Source organism: Hypomesus transpacificus, chromosome 17 (genome assembly GCF_021917145.1).
Source record: "Hypomesus transpacificus isolate Combined female chromosome 17, fHypTra1, whole genome shotgun sequence".
Taxonomy (NCBI): domain Eukaryota; kingdom Metazoa; phylum Chordata; class Actinopteri; order Osmeriformes; family Osmeridae; genus Hypomesus; species Hypomesus transpacificus.
In genome coordinates this window covers 16,354,014-16,373,571 of record NC_061076.1, presented here as the reverse complement: position 1 = coordinate 16,373,571, position 19,558 = coordinate 16,354,014, and the positions used below count along the sequence as shown (strand labels likewise).

Here is a 19,558-nt window from a genome sequence, read left to right as displayed (position 1 = left end):
ATAAAACTTTGTCCCAGAATTTTTGAGGTTCATCTCTGTACTTTTTGGCAAATTCCAGCCTGGCCTTCCTATTCTTCTTGCTAATGAGTGGTTTGCATCTTCTGGTGTAGCCCTTGTACTTTTGTTCATGAAGTCTTCTGCGAACAGTAGATAGTGATACCTTCACTCCTGCCATCTGGAGGTTGTTGCTGATCTCACTAACAGTTGTTTTAGGGTCTTTCTTTACAGCTCTCACAATGTTTCTGTCATCAACTGCTGATGTTTTCCTTGGTCTACCTGTTCGACGTCTGTTACTTAGTACACCAGTAGTTTTCCTCTTCTTCAGGACATTCCAAATGGTTGTACTGGCTATGGCCAATGTTTCTGCAATGGCTCTGATTGATTTTCCATCTTCTCTAAGACTCACAATTGCTTGTTTTTCACCCAAAGACAGCGCTCTGGTTTTCATGTTGTTTTCACCTCTGAATACAGTCTGCATAGACAAAACCTATCTTACCCAATCTGAACCTGAGTGTAGACATTCAGTGGTATTTATTGATTGAATAATGTATGTAATAGGACACACCTGGGCAACAAAACACACCTGTCAGTCACATGTTCCAATACTTTTGCTCACGTGACAAATGGGTGGGTTCGAACAAAAAGGTGATATTTTCTAATTTGTGCATCAGATCCTGATGTAAATACCTGGAAATAAAAGCTGAAACGTTGATCTCTGGTTTCACATTCATCGTTTGATGTCAAGCCCAAATGTTTTCAGTCTACAGCAAAAATAAAGGAATTGGCCTCACTGTTCCAATACTTTTGGAGGGCACTGTATTCTATCATCTTAATAACAGCATGATATTGGGAAACAGTATTTAATAATGTATTTACAACGTATATATAGGCCTTTAATGGAAAAGCAAATACAATAGGCAAACCTACTCGATTCCATCCTCATAACCATGTCTTATTTGCCAGCTTTCCGCCAATTCCATTGTTGCCTATACGAGTTCAGCCAAAACTAAAGTTGTCTTAATTCTCTTAGTTAGACATGAGCTGATTTAGCTATACTAAAGGGTTATGACGTCAGATGAGATGCGACGTGTTTGCTGCACAGTGATAGTGTTGCAGTATTTGAGATATAATTGTTGGACTCGTCCGGAATGTTCTTGCTTTACGCAGTCCGTCACTTCACTCTAACCCCCGAAATACACTTATGATCTATGATTTCCTGCAATAGACTATATAGTCATATGATTTGTTTGCATGTCGCTTTGGATAAATTCGTCTGCTAAAGACAATGGAAATTTAAATGACAACGTAGGCTATAATACCGTACAATTCCTATACAACGAGGTCTTATTATATGAGTACTACTACCAAGTAAAATAATCAACGACATAACTTGTTATTTAAATACAGCCAACCTGGTAGAAGCCAAGCTTGAACCAAATCGACGTTACTGATCCACATACCATCAGAAACTGTTTTTCATACGTTCAATGTAAAATCACGTTTACTTTAAGGCACGTGTCCGTAAAGTCACCTAATAACGTTTCCTACATGTCGGGGCTATTAACATCTTAACAGTGAGTGCACATTTCATAGCCCTTAAAGGGTTTTGTTGACTTGAAAATATTCTATAATAATTATTATAAACGTCATGTTTGCCTATTTTGTTGTGTGTGAGGATTAGGCTAATTAATAATGATGTTGAATCTTTCAAGGGAGTGCATAGCGTAAACGATAGCAATAGAATGATAGCTGATACACGTGAGTAGCCTAGATCACGGTTAGAATATCCCCCAGACTTGCCTGTAAAACATGATAACGTTTACTCGAAGTATCATCTCAACTTGCTCAAAGAACTACAAGCCCCGTTGTCACAGACAGAGCAGGCAAGTCCACGTGCTCGGAGATGTACAAGAAGTATCGAGGATGTGTTTAGAGAAATGTGTGTCACTAGGGCACGAGGCACTCCCCCGGGGTCACATGGTCCCGTTTTCAGCCGCGTGCGGGCAAGACTGCGCGTCCTCGTTCTGTTTGCAGGGATGAGAGACTGTGAGCAGCGGGTGAAAAGCGGGCCGATTTGGGTACTGCGGCTCAGAGCGACAAAGACAGAGAGTGACAACAGACCACGCTCTTTTCTATTCACACATTCATTCCTCTGTGAGATGATCATCATTACGCACGGACTCGCGCGCTACTGAGGCTTTACCCTTAGGTTCATTGTCATCAACCTTATTTACCTGTTACTGGATGGAACGAAGTTCGATTGCAGCTACTACAACTGATAAACAAAGAATGGTCTCGTTATTGCAATAATTTGAGTTGTGTTTATAAACTGCCTAGTCCGACACCCTTCCGACAGGAGACGAAGTTTGGAAAGAAGGACTTTTCTGAAGAGCAACTGTAGTCTTAAATTGACTCACTATGACGACAGCCATGGACACAAATAACAATACAGGTAAATATAAGTGATTTGCATACATTCGTAACGGTTTGTCCATGAAAACGGTTGCTATTTAGTGGATATGTAGGCTATCAGTGACTTAAAAATGTGTTTCGAAGAACCTGAATGAGTTGAACTAAGTTGCTGATCTGTCTATTGCAGTGATGTTGTATTGTGGAGACGGTGTTTAATGCAACTTAATATAGGCCTAAAGCTGATGTTGTGTTTAGGGTTAGACCAATTCTCATCCAGCAGTGAATATTTTGGCTGCTCTCATTCATGAAGAGTTTAGGATGACTGGCACAAACGTGTCTTAGACATTGGCGAGAGCACTGAGATTGTAATGTAATCTAGTTTCTGTAAATTTGTCATCTTGTAAATTCCGAAACCGTCCATTGAAATACAGTACGAGGAAAAGAGGACATTACGGGTTCAGACAGACTGTTCTCAAAGTGTCTGGGAAAGTAGGTCACGAAACAAAAGTCAGGTGTTTAGAATCCCGGTGATGCAGGCAGAAACGCGTGTTCGGTACCGATTCACATGGACCGCCTAGCCAGCCATGTGCTTTTTGTTTTCATTCACTCTCCTCCGCGACTCGCTATTGGTTACTGGTCGAGCTCATTACATAATTCCTCGTCAGAGTTGGACGCCTCCTCCCTCGAGTCCGTGGGTGACGCAGCCTTGCGAGCCATGTGCGCGCTGCAATTGGGTAGCTCACCGAGAAATCGTCGCGATCCGAGCGAGGTATCATCCACTCGTGTGTCCGCATTAAAAGTGGGACACGGAAGGCATCCCAAGACGTAACTTCTTTTCCTGACACTATCACGAGGACACACATGACACGAAATCAATACGTTAGGGTTTGTCGAACACCTAAACCTAAAAACATATGCGCCTAAAGAGAAACATAGCATTAATTTAATAAAAACAAATTAGCCAATAGCGTAGGCATTAGGTCAACATCCAAATAGCCTATGACTTGCTCTATATGTGTGTTGTGTCCTTTATTGTAGATCATATTCTTAGTTTTCCGGAACTATTCAACTATGCCTATGCATGCACCAAATACGTATTGTGGGTTAAAATTAACAAGTTGGCTGGCAGTGTGCAGTGTAGTACCATGGATAGCGCTAGCGTATGAAATGAATGGGTGTGTAGGAACGTGAGACCGCGCTGGAACAAGTGGGTGTGTTTTCTGGGCGGGATTTCGTGGTCCAGTCCCGTTGTTGCGCCTGATGTCTGTACTGCTGCACGTGGAGAAGGGGCGTGACCAAGAGCGCTGTCCTAACCAATCCACACAGCGCTCCCCAAGCGCGCACGAGGCCGCAGTCAAACTCGTTGTTCCGTGTCGGTCTCATGTCATGCAGCGTTCTTATGGAAAAGGTGTTCCATTTCCTTTAAAGGCTCATGTTTGTAAACCGATTTTTTTTCCAAGATATTTTTTTATTATTGTTGTGAAAGGGTTTAGACTCAAACTCTGCCTATAAATGTAAATAACTCATGTTTAAAAAAATTACTTCAAATTGACATAACATCTCATTGCTTTCAGTGACCTAGTTGGTAGCTACATACAATATTGGTCTGAGACAAAAGTCCTTGGTAAAATTCTCGTTTTAATTTAGTTTCAGAATGGTTCACAATGAAATAATTCATGTAAGAGAGAAGGAGATTCACGTGTTGCTGTTGTAGTGACACCTGACACTATGACCTTCTGTTCTAATCGTAGGTTATGTAATGACCAAGGAGTTGTTTGGCTGGCTGTCTGGCTGCCAGCTTGGAATGTCCCTTAAAGAACAGAACAGACTCTTAGTCTGAGACACACTCCATTTCAGTTCGGTTCACTAGTCCCAAACGAAATGCAAGTGTTTTGGCGACTGTGTACACGGTTGCAGAATAAGTAAAAACAAAGATCAACCTCAAAAGCGACAGTTACAAATGTATACATATCAAAACAAGTCAAGCAGGGGACTCTCTGTTGGAATGTATTGCAGAATAACTGTCTTTTTGAAGATCAGTAAGATTAAAACGCTGACAGTATCTGCATTACTGTATCAGCTGCTCCCTGTTCTCTCTGCATGAGGAAGTTGAACCGTTGCCAGGTTTGGTCATGCTAAACTAACATAATTTGTGTTACTGTTTAGCAGCAACCAGTTAAGAAATCCTTTAATGAATCATTAACTTGAGAAAACACCCCAGTTAAACACGGGTCTGCTTGCCTGTAACTCCGGGGAGGTAAACAGAGGCCTCTCAAGGGCATCTTTATTTAGCACCCATATCTAATCCTCCGGTATTGACTATTTCCAAAGTTCATACTGTAAAACTAGCACTTACACGGTACATGTCAACAGTCATGCGTTTTAGCCACGGAGTTGGGTCCTCCTTCTCCGTCTTGGTGTCTGAACATGTGCAGCCTTGGCACATGGGCACAGATCTTCATCTGCTATGCAGGTCTACAGACCCCCCCCCCCCCCCCCCCCCCCCCCCCCCCCCCCCCCCCCCACTGAGACCATTATGGCACAAGTGCAGAACGTGTTTTCTTCTGAGGGGGATGTGAGATGAGATGCAGATGAGTCCGGGGGAGGAGAAGACCGCTCCAGGCTGGTCCAAGCAGCTCATTCCGTACGCAGCGTTAGGTTTCTCTGGATCATCATCGCTTCTCGGCAGGTGACTCCTTGTTACACGACCATGTCGTATTTCAGGCCTTTACCGAGAGCTCCTCCTGAGTGTGGAAAGGGCAGAGTCTCTCTTGCAGGGCAAGGATGTGCTGGTTGCCCTTAGATCCCCCCAAAATGAAAGCTACTTTTGAGACAACTCGACCCCTCTCCTGCCCACATGCCCACACTTCCTGGAAAACCTTGCATTCCTGGGGACCTCACCAAGGCGGCCTTTCTGTTTCCATGGTTCCCTCGCACGATTGCGTAAATCCCTTGGAAGACGAGCGACACAGATGCCTCCGCCCCCTCGCTGCTGGCGAGAGGAGCTCATCTGAACGCAGCCCAAGTCCTCGCCCCCGCTCCCTCCTCCCCCGCTCCCTCCTCCCCCGCCGCACGTGCAACACACCAGCCGCACTTCCAAGCTAACCCACCTTGGGCAAGGCACTTCACCCTACTTGCCTTGGGGGGGAATGTCCCTGTACTAACTGTAAGTCGCTCTGGATAAGACCGTCAGCTAAATGACTAAATGTAACCCTGCCGTCTCCTCTTGGTCCTGCAGGGGGCGTGATCTCCTACGTCGGCTCCTGCGGAGGCTCCCCCAACCGGACCAGTCCGCTCTCCATGTACAGCGAGAACTCCAACTCCAGCCTGCAGTCGCTCTCCCAGCCCTGCTTCGGCACCTCCTGCTTCCCCCCGTCACCCAGCGGCTCCCAGGGCTCCTCCGGCCACGCCTACCCCAGCAGCGGCAGCTTCGGCTCGGGTTCAGCGGCCGAGGACGCCGCCTCCTCTTCCTCCAGCTCCGGGGGGTCCCCGCGACGACGGGAGGACTCCAACTCCTTTCGCTCTTCCCCGAGCAAGTCGGTGGCCAGCCTTACTAGTAAGTACCGACACAGACACACAGCTTCTATCTGAAAGATATAGGAATGGGGCATTCTTTTATGCCTTTTGAAATTTTTTGACAGTTTTATGTGAAGTGTGACAGGAAAGGTAGAGAGAGAGAGAGAGAGAGAGAGAGAGAGAGAGAGAGATAGAGAGAGAGAGAGAGAGAGAGGCCTCAGCCTACATGGTACGCACACTTATCCACTGAGCTACCGGGAAGCCAAAGAGATTTATGGGTTGTAGTTTTCGACACACTTCCTACCTGAGAAAGAATGTGTTGTAGGTTAGACAGCTGCGTGTGAGTTATGAGCCAGTGGCAGCGCTGAGAGACGAGCGTGGACCTCCTCGCCTCATGTTTGATTTTCCCGCCTCCAGAACTGAACGGAATGGTGCTGCTGTGTAAAGTGTGCGGAGACGTGGCCTCGGGCTTTCACTACGGCGTGCACGCCTGTGAAGGCTGTAAGGTGAGCTGCTAACCAACACACACACACACACTCACATATACACACACACAGCCTCTTGTCCATTTAAAGCCACACGTCCCCAGAGTGGTAGGCTAAACCCCCCCTCTCCTTCCTCCTCTCAGGGTTTCTTCCGTCGCAGCATCCAGCAGAACATCCAGTACAAGAAGTGCCTGAAGAACGAGACGTGCACCATCATGAGGATCAACCGCAACCGCTGCCAGCAGTGCCGCTTCAAGAAGTGCCTGTCTGTGGGAATGTCCCGAGATGGTGAGTGGACGGAGACACGGCTGAATTGACCGTGACGCTGCGGGGCCAACGCCGCCAACACAGTGTGTCTAGTGATGAATGAGCTTCTGACGGTAGAGAACACGTCTGACCCAGTCTCCTTCTCCCTCCGTCCAGCCGTCCGCTTCGGCCGCATCCCCAAACGGGAAAAGCAGCGCATGCTGGCCGAGATGCAAAGCGCTATGAACAACATGGTCAACAACCAGCTGCAGAGCGACTTCCAGCTGGCCAGCCTCAACAACCAGCTGCAGAGCGACTTCCAGCTGGCCAGCCTCACCTCCGGCTCCCCGGCCTCCACCCATCCCGCCTCCTCCTCCTCCCCCTGCCCAGGCCTCACCCTGGCCCCCCAGCCTCAGCCCACCGCCCTGCCACAGGACCCTTCCCCCTCTCCCCCGGCCCCCGCCTACTCTCCCCTCGCTCCCCCGGCTCAGAGCCCCCCCCTGTGCCCGCCCAGCCCCGGCGTTGACGGCACCATCACCGCCATCGCCCGGGCGCACCGCGAGACCTTCGTCTACGCCCACGACAAACTGGCCGCGCCCACCGGGCGGCAACACAACGGCGAGCCGGACAACTGGGGGCCCAACCACTGCCCCGCCGGTTACCACGTCAACGGCCTCAACACCATCTATCACCACAACAACAACGTGACCCAGCACCATCGCCAAGGCTACGAGGCCACGCCAGACAACGGGCGCCACCACGTGTCCGTCTCCCCGGCGTCGAGCTGCCCGCCGGGTCAGAACAACGGGAGGCGGAGTCTCAACAGTAACCTGATGAGCGGGCACCAGGGTCCTGAGCCAGCCACTGCTCACCAGGGACAAAACTGCCCGTGGAAGAACCGCAAGGACATCCTTCTGGTGAGTCCAGTCTCATGACTCAGCACCCGCCAAGTTCAGTTCACGACAGGGGGCTTGGGTTTCATAACACATTTCGTTAGGTTTCATGACACACCCAAATTCTTTTAAAGGGCAAGTCCGTCCCCCCACACTCACATTTGAAATCAAACCCTACGCCCCTGGTTCAAGCCCTCTAGTTGCTCCATGACGTAGTACTTCCATGTAGAGAACGGTGGTCTAACTCCCCCCTCCCCCTCTCTCTGTTCCCTCCCCCAGGCATGTCCCATGAACATGTGCCCCCAGGTCGACCCCAACAAGACCCCGCAGGAGATCTGGGAGGACTTCTCACTCAGCTTCACGCCGGCGGTGAGGGAGGTGGTGGAGTTCGCCAAGTTCATCCCCGGGTTCAGCGCGCTCTCCCAGCACGACCAGGTCACCCTGCTGAAGGCTGGCACCTTCGAGGTACGAACGCCCACAGAGGTCCACTCACAGACTCTCAGACGAACACCGCTGAGGGGCTGTCTTCAATATACAGGCGTCCAAACGATTCTTCATGTTTGTTCATCCTAGGAATCATTCATTTCTACATCCTCTCTCTCTCTCTCTCTCAGGTGCTGATGGTGCGCTTCGCCTCTCTGTTCAACGTCAAGGACCACACGGTAACGTTCATCTCTGGCGCCACCTACAGTCTGGAGGCCCTGCAGGCCATGGGCATGGGCACCCTGCTGGGCACCATGTTTGACTTCAGCGAGAAGCTGAGTTCTCTGGAGCTCACGGCCGAGGAGCTGGGTCTGTTCACGGCCGTGGTGCTGGTGTCTGCAGGTGAGAGGCGTGCGGTCGGGGGGGGGGATTTACACGGGTCGTAACACTTTGAAAAGAGGGGTCTCTTGAGGGCCGATGTTTGGCGATGACAGCACTGAGGCCTTTAGCTGTAGCTGTGTCAGTCTGGACACAGCAGGGGGTGTAGGTTTGTTTTCACGTGGGGGTGGGACAGACTGAGGATGCAACAGTTACATTTGCAACAATTCCTTAATCAAAAGTGGGGTGGTCAGATTCACAGTTTTGAACGCAACTCATGAAGCCTCTTCCTTACTTTAAGGAGGGCTATCTATCCATAGGAAGTAGCTAGCATGTTTGCAAACGTAGCTCTTGTATTCACGGTCGTCCTCCTCCTCTCTCTCCCTCCCCCGGCCAGATCGCTCGGGCATCGAGAACGTGGACTCGTTGGAGACGCTCCAGGAGAGTCTGATCCGGGCGCTGCGTGCCCTGGTGTGCCAGAGCGTCCCCGGGGACACGTCGCGCTTCACCAAGCTGCTGCTGAAGCTGCCCGACCTGCGCACGCTCAACAACATGCACTCGGAGAAGCTGCTCTCCTTCCGCATCGACGCGTGAGGACGGCGCCCCCCGCGGCGACAGCTCTGTTTGGGGGGGGGGGGGGGGGGGGGGGGAGAAAGACTGCGAAAACGAAAGGAGAACCAGGAAATGACATTCCGTCGCTCTTCCTCGTCGTCAGCCAATGAGGTGACAAGTGACAGTGGGTGAGGACTGCTTAGAGGGTCTGAGAGCGATGATGACTCACAAGAGGTGGGGGGGGGGGGGGGGGGGGAGGCAAACCGCCGTAAGCCGTACAGACTACCGCAATCCAAGCCTCCCCGACCCCCCTTTGCCTCCCGCGGTCCAACCAGAAGGAGACGACCACCAAAACTGGGGCAAGGAGGATCACCTCCTCTCCAGCCCTGCCTCATCAGCACCTGGCAGGTCTGGGGGTGCAGATCAAACAAACCCCAGTGATGAGAACCAAAGCCAGCAGAGTGCGGGGTCACCCCCCCCCCCCCCCCCATCATACAAACACACCCAGGCCAGATTGGGCCTTCCACCTGACCGCTATATGCACAGCCAGCCAATCAGGACTGTCTTCTATACTCACCTGACTGCTATATGCACAGCCAGCCAATCAGGACTGTCTTCTATACTCACCTGACTGCTATATGCACAGCCAGCCAATCAGGTGTGGCTTCTAAACCCACCACTGTACATATGCTGTATGACAGATGCAGAATCACACACCTCTTCTATATACTGCATTCTGACCTTGTACATATTTACCATGTAAATATTAATGAATACTTGAAATGTTTGGAAGCTGTGTATGATATATACACATATATATTTTGTTAAGATGAAAAAAAGCTCATGGTGCAAAAGTTATTATAAATGTGCGGGTACAAATATATATAACATTTTAATTTGAGTGTATGCATATGAAAAACAAAATATTCAGATGATACGTCTTTCAGAAGTGTTTCACGTTGTAAATGCGTTATAAAAGAAAAACATCTTTGAATTCTGTGTGTCCTTTGGCTTTTATTCAGTAGTTCTAGTTACCTCACGGCTGAGCTACAGTAATGGGTCAAAGTCTTAGACCTAAATACAAAGGTAAAAAAGTCAAGCTTTCCGAACTAAGGAATAGAAACGACAAAAAAAAAAAACCTTAATTGGATTTTTATACTGCCACACAAATACAGAAAAACAATATTCAGACAATATAAGACAATATTCAGGTAAATAAATATTTGGGGCTTAAGACTTTTGCGCCGTACAGTAGATCTGTGTTGAGCGCTGGTCTTTTTGAGGGCAGATAAGTAATGCCCTTGACCAGACTACCCACACATCATAACCACAGAAGGTGGTGCTAAGTATCGACACTGTAGTTTTACACAAGCATTATAAACTGGACCAGATCATGGACACCGTTCATGTGCCTGAGTGTAGTCTCAGTAAACACACTTGCTGGTCCAGGAGACGTGAACTCTGACATCATGACCTTCCTCTACGAAGCAGTACCAGAAGCAGTACCAGAAGCAGTACCAGTACAGAGATTTAAAGATATACATCTTAGGGCATCCCTGCTATAATCGGTTAGACAGAGAAGAATGACAGGACTTGTAGGGAGAGTCTCTCTGGTCTGAGCCGGATTCAAACCCAGGCCCATGTGGTGAGGCCTTAGCCTACACGGTACACACGCAATCCACCTGAGGTATGGTCTCAGTGTCATATCCAATCACTCCTCTCCACTCCTGACCTAGTTTTCCAACACTGACCCTCACTTTCAACCATCTCTCTGTAAAAGAACGACAACAAGGAAGCCGAAGTCAGACCCTTCGTTTTTAGGAGATGGTTTTGAGTCTACAGGATTTGGTTGTGAGGAGCACTTCATTTGCCTGCAGCTATGCGTGCGAAACCTAAAGCATCCAGTGTAACATCGTTAAACTTGGACTAGAAAAGCCCTACAAAAACACCTCCAAATGAACCAACTTTTCATGGAACAGGACCAGGAATATTTGTTAAACCGCCCTTTGAAAACCACAGATGATAACAGAAATCAATCAAAAAATAACATTGACTTTTGTTCACTGTTCTTAAACAGACAGAGAAAAGCAAATGAATCACAGACGATCGTTCTCATCAACAGAAATTCTGTTGATTAATAGAAAAGTAACACATTCATTATTAACAAACCAAGTTATGGGGGCGCTGAGGACGAACACTCTCAGTCCACCCTCCCAAAACTGAGGAGAAAGTGAGTTCAGCTGAAGGAGACTGAGAGCTAAAGGAAGTTACAACAGAGAACCACTTGGATAAGAACTGGGTCAGAATGTCCGCATAGCCAAGTCACCGCGCTCCATTGGCAGAGGTCCACTGTGCTCTCAAAACAGGGGCCAATAGAGAGGCAGGAGGCAGGGAGGGACATGAGGCAGGGAGGGACACGAGGCAGGGAGGACAAATGTGACAGTTTGAAAACCATGCGAGACCAGCGTTTCTGCTGACCGTAGCACAGTCACACCGTGACGCTGAAGCACTTCGTCCCTTTTCCGAGTGAGTGTTGTGTAACGTATAGTATTTGTAATCCACTTTTCCTGCAGTGCACCAGACGACAGGTGTTGTGGAAGTGTGAAGCTGTATGTTAGGGAGGTTGGAGACCTGGATCCCGGCTCAGCTGGCCTGCTGCAGGCAGCCTGGCTCACCCAGGGGTGGGCTGTGGACACAGGAACCGTCCCAACTGCCGTCTCTTTTCTGAAGGACACACAACCTCTCATGGACGTATAAAACATGCAGGTTGGGGGGGGGAGGGCAAATAGCTAGGCTTGAATCCGGCCGTAGCCCTTTGCTGCTTGTCTCCCCCTTGCCAAAATGTGTCCAATAAAGCATGAAAAATGCCAACAAACATATATTGAAAAAACAACAGATAGGATTGGAATTTGTTGTTGATGTTGTGCTCTTAAACAGACCTGCAAGTGCACAACCAAACGATTTAGATAAAAGGTTGGGAAGTGGGGACACAGAACATGGACTTGTGTGCAGGTTAACTCATCTTTTGTTCTGTCAGCGTGCAGCGTGGAGAGTAGTGCATGCTGGGAGAGTGGTGGAATGCAGAGGCCCTTGAGGGGCCCACCCCAGCCCCGGCACTAACACGCTGCCCCCCTGTGGCCAGACAAGGTCACTGCAGGACTTGTTTCGAGCTCTCTCTCACCTTTCCCAACCCTGGTCCTCGGGACCCGCTGTCCTGCATGTTCTAGATCTAGATCGGTGGTTCTCAATCCTGGTCCTCAGGGACCTCTTGTCCTGCATGTTTTAGATGTTTCCCTGCTCCAACACACCTGATTCAAATAAAAGGGTCGTTATCTAGCTCTGTAAAGCCTGGTAACGAACATACATTTGAATCAGGTGTGTTGGAGCAGGGAAACATCTCAAACAAGCAGGACAGGGGGTCCCTGAGGACAGGTTTGAGAACCACTGATCTAGATGTTTCCCTGCCCCAACACACCTGATTCAGATGAATCGTTCTGATCTGGCGTTTTAACAACCTATTCCTTGCCACCAGGTGTGTTGGAGCAGGGAAACATCTAGAACATGCTGAACAGGGGGCACTTGAGGACCAGCAGTGTTTCCCACACATAGACTAATTTGTGGCGGTGCGCCACAGAATCAACACCGGCCGCCACATATTGCGCTTCGTAAAACATTTTTTTTAACGCCATTTAGGTTAAAATGCGCAGCGTATTCGTTCAGCTGCATTTCCTTTTCCCTGCTCTCCCTCCGTCTCTCTGTCACTCATGCGTCTTTCTCACATATGCACACAGTCACAACACGTTAGCAACAATGCATACATACGCCGTTCTAGTAAGACCGACAGCTATATCAGCGAGCTTTCAGCATTAGTGCCGTAGCTAAAAGTCGAGGAAAGTTGAGGCTACTTTTTGCTAGGTACCTCGAAGGTTCCTCTTCGTTCTTTTGGTGAGAAGTCTCAGGAGCTAGCTACTTACCCGGCGTCATGGAGCCGACCAGTTAAATAGCTGTTTAGCACTAGCGTTGCTATACATGCATAATGCAGAAATGATATGTTAGTTGTTGTTAATTTTGTGAAGGTGTGAATCTTTTTGGATTAATATTTAATGTAACAAATTATTAACAAATTAACTGTGTAGCGAATTATTAACGAAGGAATTATTACGACCCCCCCCCCCCCCCCCTCCGGTCGGACAACCCTACCCCCCCCCCCCCCCCCCCCCCCCCCCACGCCCGCCACAACTAGATTTCTAATCTGTGGGAAACAATGACCAGTGTTGGGAAAGGCTGGTCAAGAGTGCTGTAGACTACCTTGAAGTGATTATTAGGAATTATTGAAACTTTCTAGAAGAACTATTGTAAGTTTCACACTCAAACTCAAAGATGCAGTCAGACCCAAATCACAGCAACGCAGCTCCAGGCGGAAAACATTTATTTGACATGAGACTTGTTTACACATATGGGATATGGAAAAATAACACAAACACACACCAGAGGAACATTAAATGTTGAACGACATCAGTTGTTTTAAAGAAAGGGCGCCACCTTGTGTCACGTTACTGAAACAGAACCTTTTCCCAGACACTGCCACATAAGAGGTCATGCAAGCTTATCAAATAAATTTGTTTTGGCCCCTAATCAAGGGTCCTTCTGGAATCTTCTGCCATTGAGGGAGCAACAGTCGAACACGCTCACAGAAGGATGATTGTAGACCTGAAGAGAACCTGTTCTGTAGTGACGCGTCTGTGGAGACTGAGCAGGGGGAGGGGTCATGGTCAGACAGCTGGTCAGATGTCGTCGTTACAGGAGAGGAAGACCAACCACTCGGTCAGCGATGGGGAGTCCTTGGGGTGCTGGGGAGAACACACAAGCATGACTGATTAACCCTCAGGAAGGAGATGGTGTATTAGATCAACTACAGACAAGAACTTCACAGCATGAACGGTTGCCCACGTGACCAGGAAGAGAGGAGAGATGAGGATGCACGGGATTATGAAGGTGGAGGCCCTGAACAAGGCCTGGTGGGGTACAGGAGCGAGGGTTTGTTTGTTCACGTGTGTGCGACAGCTTTTTTTATTCATGACAGGATGTGGCCGTTGATGGTCCGTTTTTAATTTATTTATGATTTCATTAATAAAAAGTATGTGTGTGTGTGGGGAGAGATTTGTCATTTTCAAAATATACTGAAACGGCAGCTCCTGGTGTGGTGTTACCTGCAGGAGGTGTGGTGTTACCTGCAGGAGGTGTTACCTGCAGGAGGTGTGGTGTTACCTGCAGGATGTGTGGTGTTACCTGCAGGAGGTGTGGTGTTACCTGCAGGAGGTGTGGTGTGACCTGCAGGAGGTGTTACCTGCAGGAGGTGTGGTGTGACCTGCAGGAGGTGTGGTGTGACCTGCAGGAGGTGTTACCTGCAGGAGGTGTTACCTGCAGGAGGTGTGGTGTGACCTGCAGGAGGTGTGGTGTTACCTGCAGGAGGTGTGGTGTTACCTGCAGGAGGTGTGGTGTGACCTGCAGGAGGTGTGGTGTGACCTGCAGGAGGTGTGACCTGCAGGAGGTGTGGTGTTACCTGCAGGAGGTGTGGTGTTACCTGCAGGAGGTGTGGTGTTACCTACAGGAGGTGTGGTGTTACCTGCAGGAGGTGTGGTGTTACCTGCAGGTGGTGTGGTGTTACCTGCAGGAGGTGTGGTGTTACCTGCAGGTGGTGTGGTGTTACCTGTAGGAGGTGTGGTGTTACCTGCAGGTGGTGTGGTGTTACCTGCAGGAGGTGTGGTGTTACCTGCAGGTGGTGTGGTGTTACCTGCAGGTGGTGTGGTGTTACCTGCAGGAGGTGTTACCTGCAGGAGGTGTTACCTGCAGGAGGTGTGGTGTTACCTGCAGGTGGTGTGGTGTTACCTGCAGGTGGTGTGGTGTTACCTGCAGGTGGTGTGGTGTTACCTGCAGGAGGTGTGGTGTTACCTGCAGGAGGTGTGGTGTTACCTGCAGGTGGTGTGGTGTTACCTGTAGGAGGTGTGGTGTTACCTGCAGGTGGTGTGGTGTTACCTGCAGGAGGTGTGGTGTTACCTGCAGGAGGTGTGGTGTTACCTGCAGGAGGTGTGGTGTTACCTGCAGGAGGTGTTACCTGCAGGTGGTGTGACCTGCAGGAGGTGTGGTGTTACCTGTAGGAGGTGTTACCTGCAGGAGGTGTGGTGTTACCTGCAGGAGGCAGCTCTCCACAAGGCCCGTGTCTCTGCGTACGGACAGCAGCGAGGCCCGGCCCCTGGATGGGTAGCCCTCCTCCACCTCCAGGGTGCACACCACAGAAGAAGACTTCAGGAAGACCAGCTGCCTCTTTGCTGGGCGCCAGTCAATGGCGAACCTCCACACACAAGAGACAGGTGATTAGCGCTGCACGTCGGAGGCAAGCACTTTAGCAGTCTGAAGGATTTATTCATCTGATGAATGATGGTTCATTTATCGGTCGGTTGTGGTTTCATTTTTTACTAGGGCTAAAAAAAACAGGGAGTCTTGGAGCAACGGGACTGCAGTATCGTGGATGGAATTTGGCCTGTCTCTCTCCACGGCGGAGGGTCTTTCTGTGCGGGGTGTGCAGCTGTACCTGGAGTGCAGGGACTGGATCTCAGCCAGCATCTCTCCCTGGCTGCTGTAGCGCTGCAGCACCTCCAGCAGGGCGGCGCTCAGCTCAGACACACGGCCCCTCACACACTCCTCCGGCATCCCAGCAGTCCCCTGGCACATCTTAGAAGAAGAAACACGTGTTCAATGTCAGGAAACACACACACACACACACGGAGTGTCTGCCGACAGGTGAACACAGTGATGAGCCACAACGGTTGCCATGTGTCATACCTGTAAACAGAAACGGTCGTCGTGGCTCCAGCTCACGGTCAGTTTGAGCGGCTCCAACTGTCCGTGGGAGGAGGAGCTTCCGTAGAGGCGGGGCCTCAACTCCAGGCACAGCTCTGATTGGCTGACGGATAACAAGCTGTACTGCATCACTCCCTCGGTGGCAGACACACAGGCCTGCAGCCTGAAACACAGGAGACCCGTCCTCCTGTTATCGTACACGTCATGAAGACTCTCTGAAGATGAAGACAACTGCATGTTACAGGGCTTGGCGACAGTTTGGAAACAGAGCCTTTGAGCGTTTTTGAGAGACATGCACCGCCAGTTTTTCATTGTTTTAACACATGAATGCAGCCACTCAAACGTGGTCTGTCGGGCATTCAACCTACATGTATGCAACGAGTTCGCATGTTGTCCACAAAGTGCTTAAGGTGACAGTTTGATGAAAAGGACGCCTTTTGTACCAACATCTGTACATTTTGGTCAACGTCAACCTTCCTCCCGTGAAATGACCTAGTCAGTTGCATTTAAACAACAGGAACATCTCTCAAATGATAAAAGATGAGGTGTTGCCTGTCTTTTGCCGGGCGCTGCGTGTTTGTGAGCGTGCGAGGAGTCTCTCACTCGTCTTTGTGAAGCTGCCAGTCTCCCAGGTGATTGACGACTGTCTCCGTTTCCTGCCTGGCCTGGGCCAGCTGGCCTTCACACAGGTGCAAGGCCTCTCGAGCAGCCTGCAGGGAGCACTCCAGCTGCACGCTGGTCTTCCTCTGTCGGGCGGGGGAGAACACAGGGAGAAGAGACAAGGAAATGGCTGAGAGAGTGCTACAGAGAGAGATACAGAGAGAGAGGACAGGTAGAGAATGCTTGGAGCAGGCGTGTGAAGCCGTGCGCTGGGTGTTCGTGCGCTCACCTGCTCCTCCAGGGTGCTGACCAGCTGTGTGAGTTTGTCTCGTTTGAGGTGCAGCTGGTCGATCTTGGACTGGAGGGTGCCTATGAGGGTCTCCACCTGTTTCACTTCTTTTCTGTACTGTGCCTTTAAGGTATTCCATCGGCTGTGAGCCTCGCTACCTTTGAATACACAAGACTCACAGAATTGTTACATTACCCCCGCTGGACAGTCCAATAGCGTATCGTTTTGCTCCCGATAATATATATGATAATATACAATATTCGTGTGCTATATGTGTGTGTTGCGCGCTAAAGTATGAGTTAATTTGAGTAACGTCGTGTATTATATTTGACCTGGGTTTGGCGGGCAGGGTTCATTAAGCAGTTCATCTGGCGAGCACCGTCTTTCTAACAGACCCATCATGTCATTCAGAACGCACAGCTGACTGGACAGGATCTTCTGAATCTTACGACTCTCCTGCACACAACCATCACAAGAGCGGATGTGTCCAGTTCACTCAAGTGGCAACCGTACATCCCAGCAAACTAATGTTTTAAAAAAATGCGTTATTGGTCTCATCTATTGTGTTAGAATACTCACGACCGGGTTGGGCAGAAAAGCGTCCGCCTTGCAGACTTCGCGTTGGTCTTCTCCACCGCCGTACAAATCCAAATGTACGGGGTCGCATCTTTCCAGTAACCTGCATATAAGGGCTTGAGATCGTCAAACTAAACATCTCGCGATCTCGTCTTGACACAATTTATAATGAGCTATCGGGCTAAAGTAAATCAGCCCTGTACGTACTACTCTAGTAGTTAGTAGTATTAATACTACTCAATACCTAGCTAGCTAGCTAATGGGTTACATACTCTGCTGGCGAAGTCTGTCCAACATTCCCTACTAAGCGTAAATACGTTGTTTCCATGTAAAACCTGAATGTATGTATATTCAAGGCAACCCTGACTGGGTGTACATTCAAGAGAAGGGCCATTTTAAATAGTATTTAAACAGCTTGTTGAATTTAGCATCATAACTTACGCTTGTATTTCTTCGGTCGACATTTCTGTTCTCAAATAGTGGCGGCATCGTCTGGTTTGTGATTGGCTGGAGAGCACCGGAAAAGGAGCGGCTTCCTCAAATCATTGACCTGGCACTCAAAGTCCCCCCCGTGCGTTTCCTCGCCTAGTGGTAAATATGTTAAATTGAATATAGTCTAGATAAGGGGTTCCCAATCCTGGTCCTCAGGTCACCCTGTCCTGCATGTTTTAGATGTTTCCCTGCTCCAACACACCTGATTCAAATGAATGGTCATAAGCAGGCTTCTACAGAGCTAGATAACGACCCATTCATTTGAATCAGGTGTGTTGGAGCAGGGAAACATCTAAAACAGGCAGGACAGGGGATCCCTGACAACCAGGGTTGAAGACCTCTGGTCTACACTCCCAAGTTTTTCCAATCATGTATTAGGATTTACTGTCAAGTTGTGCTTGTTTTTAGAAAACAACAAATGCGCATTGTAGCTCTGTATAAGATTGTTGCCTGTGGCGCTTTGGAGATGTGACGCCTACATGGTGACGCATCTTCACTTAGTGCAAACGTTTATTGAGTTAGCTAAATTGATTTACCATGTGTAGCCTATAATGTGCATATTATGAGTCGACATATTTCCACTTGTGCAGCGCCATATGTCTGCAAAAACAACAGGGAAGGTATGTGTTGGCAGGGTGTTGGAACAGATACAGTCAGAAGACAGGGATGGAATCTGTTTTTCTCATCTTTTAATAACACATTCATATCTATGTTCTGTTTTGTTTACAAGGAGTTTAAAACAAGTGTTGATGAGAACTAAAGAAATCAGGCAGGCAGAAGTTGAAAGTCCATATTGTCAGGGCCAGGAGGGCAGGGGGTGGAAGGAGACATACAGACGGGCCACCTTGCCCTTCTCCCCTCCACCCCCTGCGTCCGGCAAGCTAAACAGGTCCTTTCTTTTCAAATAAATCATTAGAAATGAAATAGAAATCAAATGGTTTAGACATCATGCTGCTCTGCAGGGTTGCACAGAGTGTTATTAATGTTGCAGTTCACAAAGAGAGGATCCTAAATGCACCCAAACACAAGAAATACAATCCTATGTCATTTGAAAAAAAAAGCAATCAGAAAATAAAATCAAACAAAATAAAAAGATGAAGATTTTGAAGTTAAAATCGTAATTCTAATGAAGAACAAATATGCAAACTGGATAATTAAATCTTGTTCACCTCATTTGTGGAAGAAAACTGATGTTCATCTCTCCCTCTGTCATTTTATCCATTTCATAATCCTTTCAAAACAATTTCTAACAATGGAGAGAAAAAAAATCATCTTTGGAAGAATTAAAAGTTTTTTTTTCATTTCCTTTAATAGACTATCAACTACAGTATATGGAGATGCCACTACCCGGTTATTCATTCATTTACTTATTTTTCGTTTTAGTATTTTCAAATTTTAATATTTTTTTTGTGTCCTTTTTTCATTTTACCATTTCCTATTTTTTCCTAAGAGGTAGATCAACAAAAAATTACATGGTTACAGGTATCGTGCCCCTTGATTCAGGAAGTGTAGTCACAAGGTAAGGGAAGTGGGTGAGGGTAGAGCTGGAGCACAGGACTATGGGTAGTGAAGTCTGGGCAGGAGCACAGGACTATGGGTAGTGAAGTCTGGGCTTTGGGGAGCCTGGCACAGGCACAGAGTGTGGTGTACTGAGGTATTGAAGCTACTCAGTGTTCCACCCCTTAGAATGCAACGCCCTGATTCCACTAAAAGAGTATTGGGGTGAATCTGCTGTTACATACAGATCTAGGATCAGTTAATTCCTCTAAAAGCTTTCTCATAAACATTAGATGAGGATATAAAATAAAAACGGATCAAAATTAGCATCTAAGATT

At 48.5% G+C, this 19,558-nt stretch overlaps 2 protein-coding genes across 2 annotated transcripts; one reads left to right on the top strand and one right to left on the bottom strand.

Annotated features, from left to right (window-relative positions):
* The first annotated feature begins 1,956 nt into the window (after window positions 1-1,956).
* Window positions 1,957-8,997, top strand: nr1d1 (nuclear receptor subfamily 1, group d, member 1). The gene is made up of 8 exons (XM_047038423.1): window positions 1,957-2,452; window positions 5,651-5,968; window positions 6,346-6,434; window positions 6,557-6,701; window positions 6,837-7,576; window positions 7,832-8,017; window positions 8,167-8,377; window positions 8,751-8,997. The coding sequence occupies exons 1-8, from the start codon at window positions 2,419-2,421 to the stop codon at window positions 8,945-8,947; spliced, it is 1,920 nt and encodes a 639-aa protein (XP_046894379.1). The 5' UTR covers window positions 1,957-2,418; the 3' UTR covers window positions 8,948-8,997.
* A 4,326-nt stretch (window positions 8,998-13,323) lies between these two features.
* Window positions 13,324-17,732, bottom strand: si:dkey-225f5.4. Its single transcript, XM_047038496.1, has 9 exons — window positions 17,673-17,732; window positions 17,235-17,334; window positions 16,988-17,111; window positions 16,656-16,813; window positions 16,370-16,512; window positions 15,749-15,929; window positions 15,498-15,637; window positions 15,095-15,257; window positions 13,324-13,755 (listed from the first exon to the last, which is right to left on the bottom strand). The coding sequence occupies exons 1-9, from the start codon at window positions 17,693-17,695 to the stop codon at window positions 13,690-13,692; spliced, it is 1,098 nt and encodes a 365-aa protein (XP_046894452.1). The 5' UTR covers window positions 17,696-17,732; the 3' UTR covers window positions 13,324-13,689.
* Window positions 17,733-19,558: the final 1,826 nt, after the last annotated feature.

Bases quoted from the DNA above. Each gene is read 5' to 3' on its own strand.
- nr1d1 (XM_047038423.1), top strand. From the start codon at position 2,419: ATGACGACAGCCATGGACACAAATAACAATACAG. The intron at 7,577-7,831 runs GTGAGTCCAGTC...TCCCTCCCCCAG, and splicing joins ACCGCAAGGACATCCTTCTG to GCATGTCCCATGAACATGTG. The intron at 8,018-8,166 runs GTACGAACGCCC...TCTCTCTCTCAG, and splicing joins TGAAGGCTGGCACCTTCGAG to GTGCTGATGGTGCGCTTCGC.
- si:dkey-225f5.4 (XM_047038496.1), bottom strand. From the start codon at position 17,695: ATGTCGACCGAAGAAATACAAGC. The intron at 15,638-15,748 runs GTATGACACATG...TCTTCTTCTAAG, and splicing joins ACGACCGTTTCTGTTTACAG to ATGTGCCAGGGGACTGCTGG. The intron at 15,258-15,497 runs GTACAGCTGCAC...TTGTGTGTGGAG, and splicing joins ATCCAGTCCCTGCACTCCAG to GTTCGCCATTGACTGGCGCC.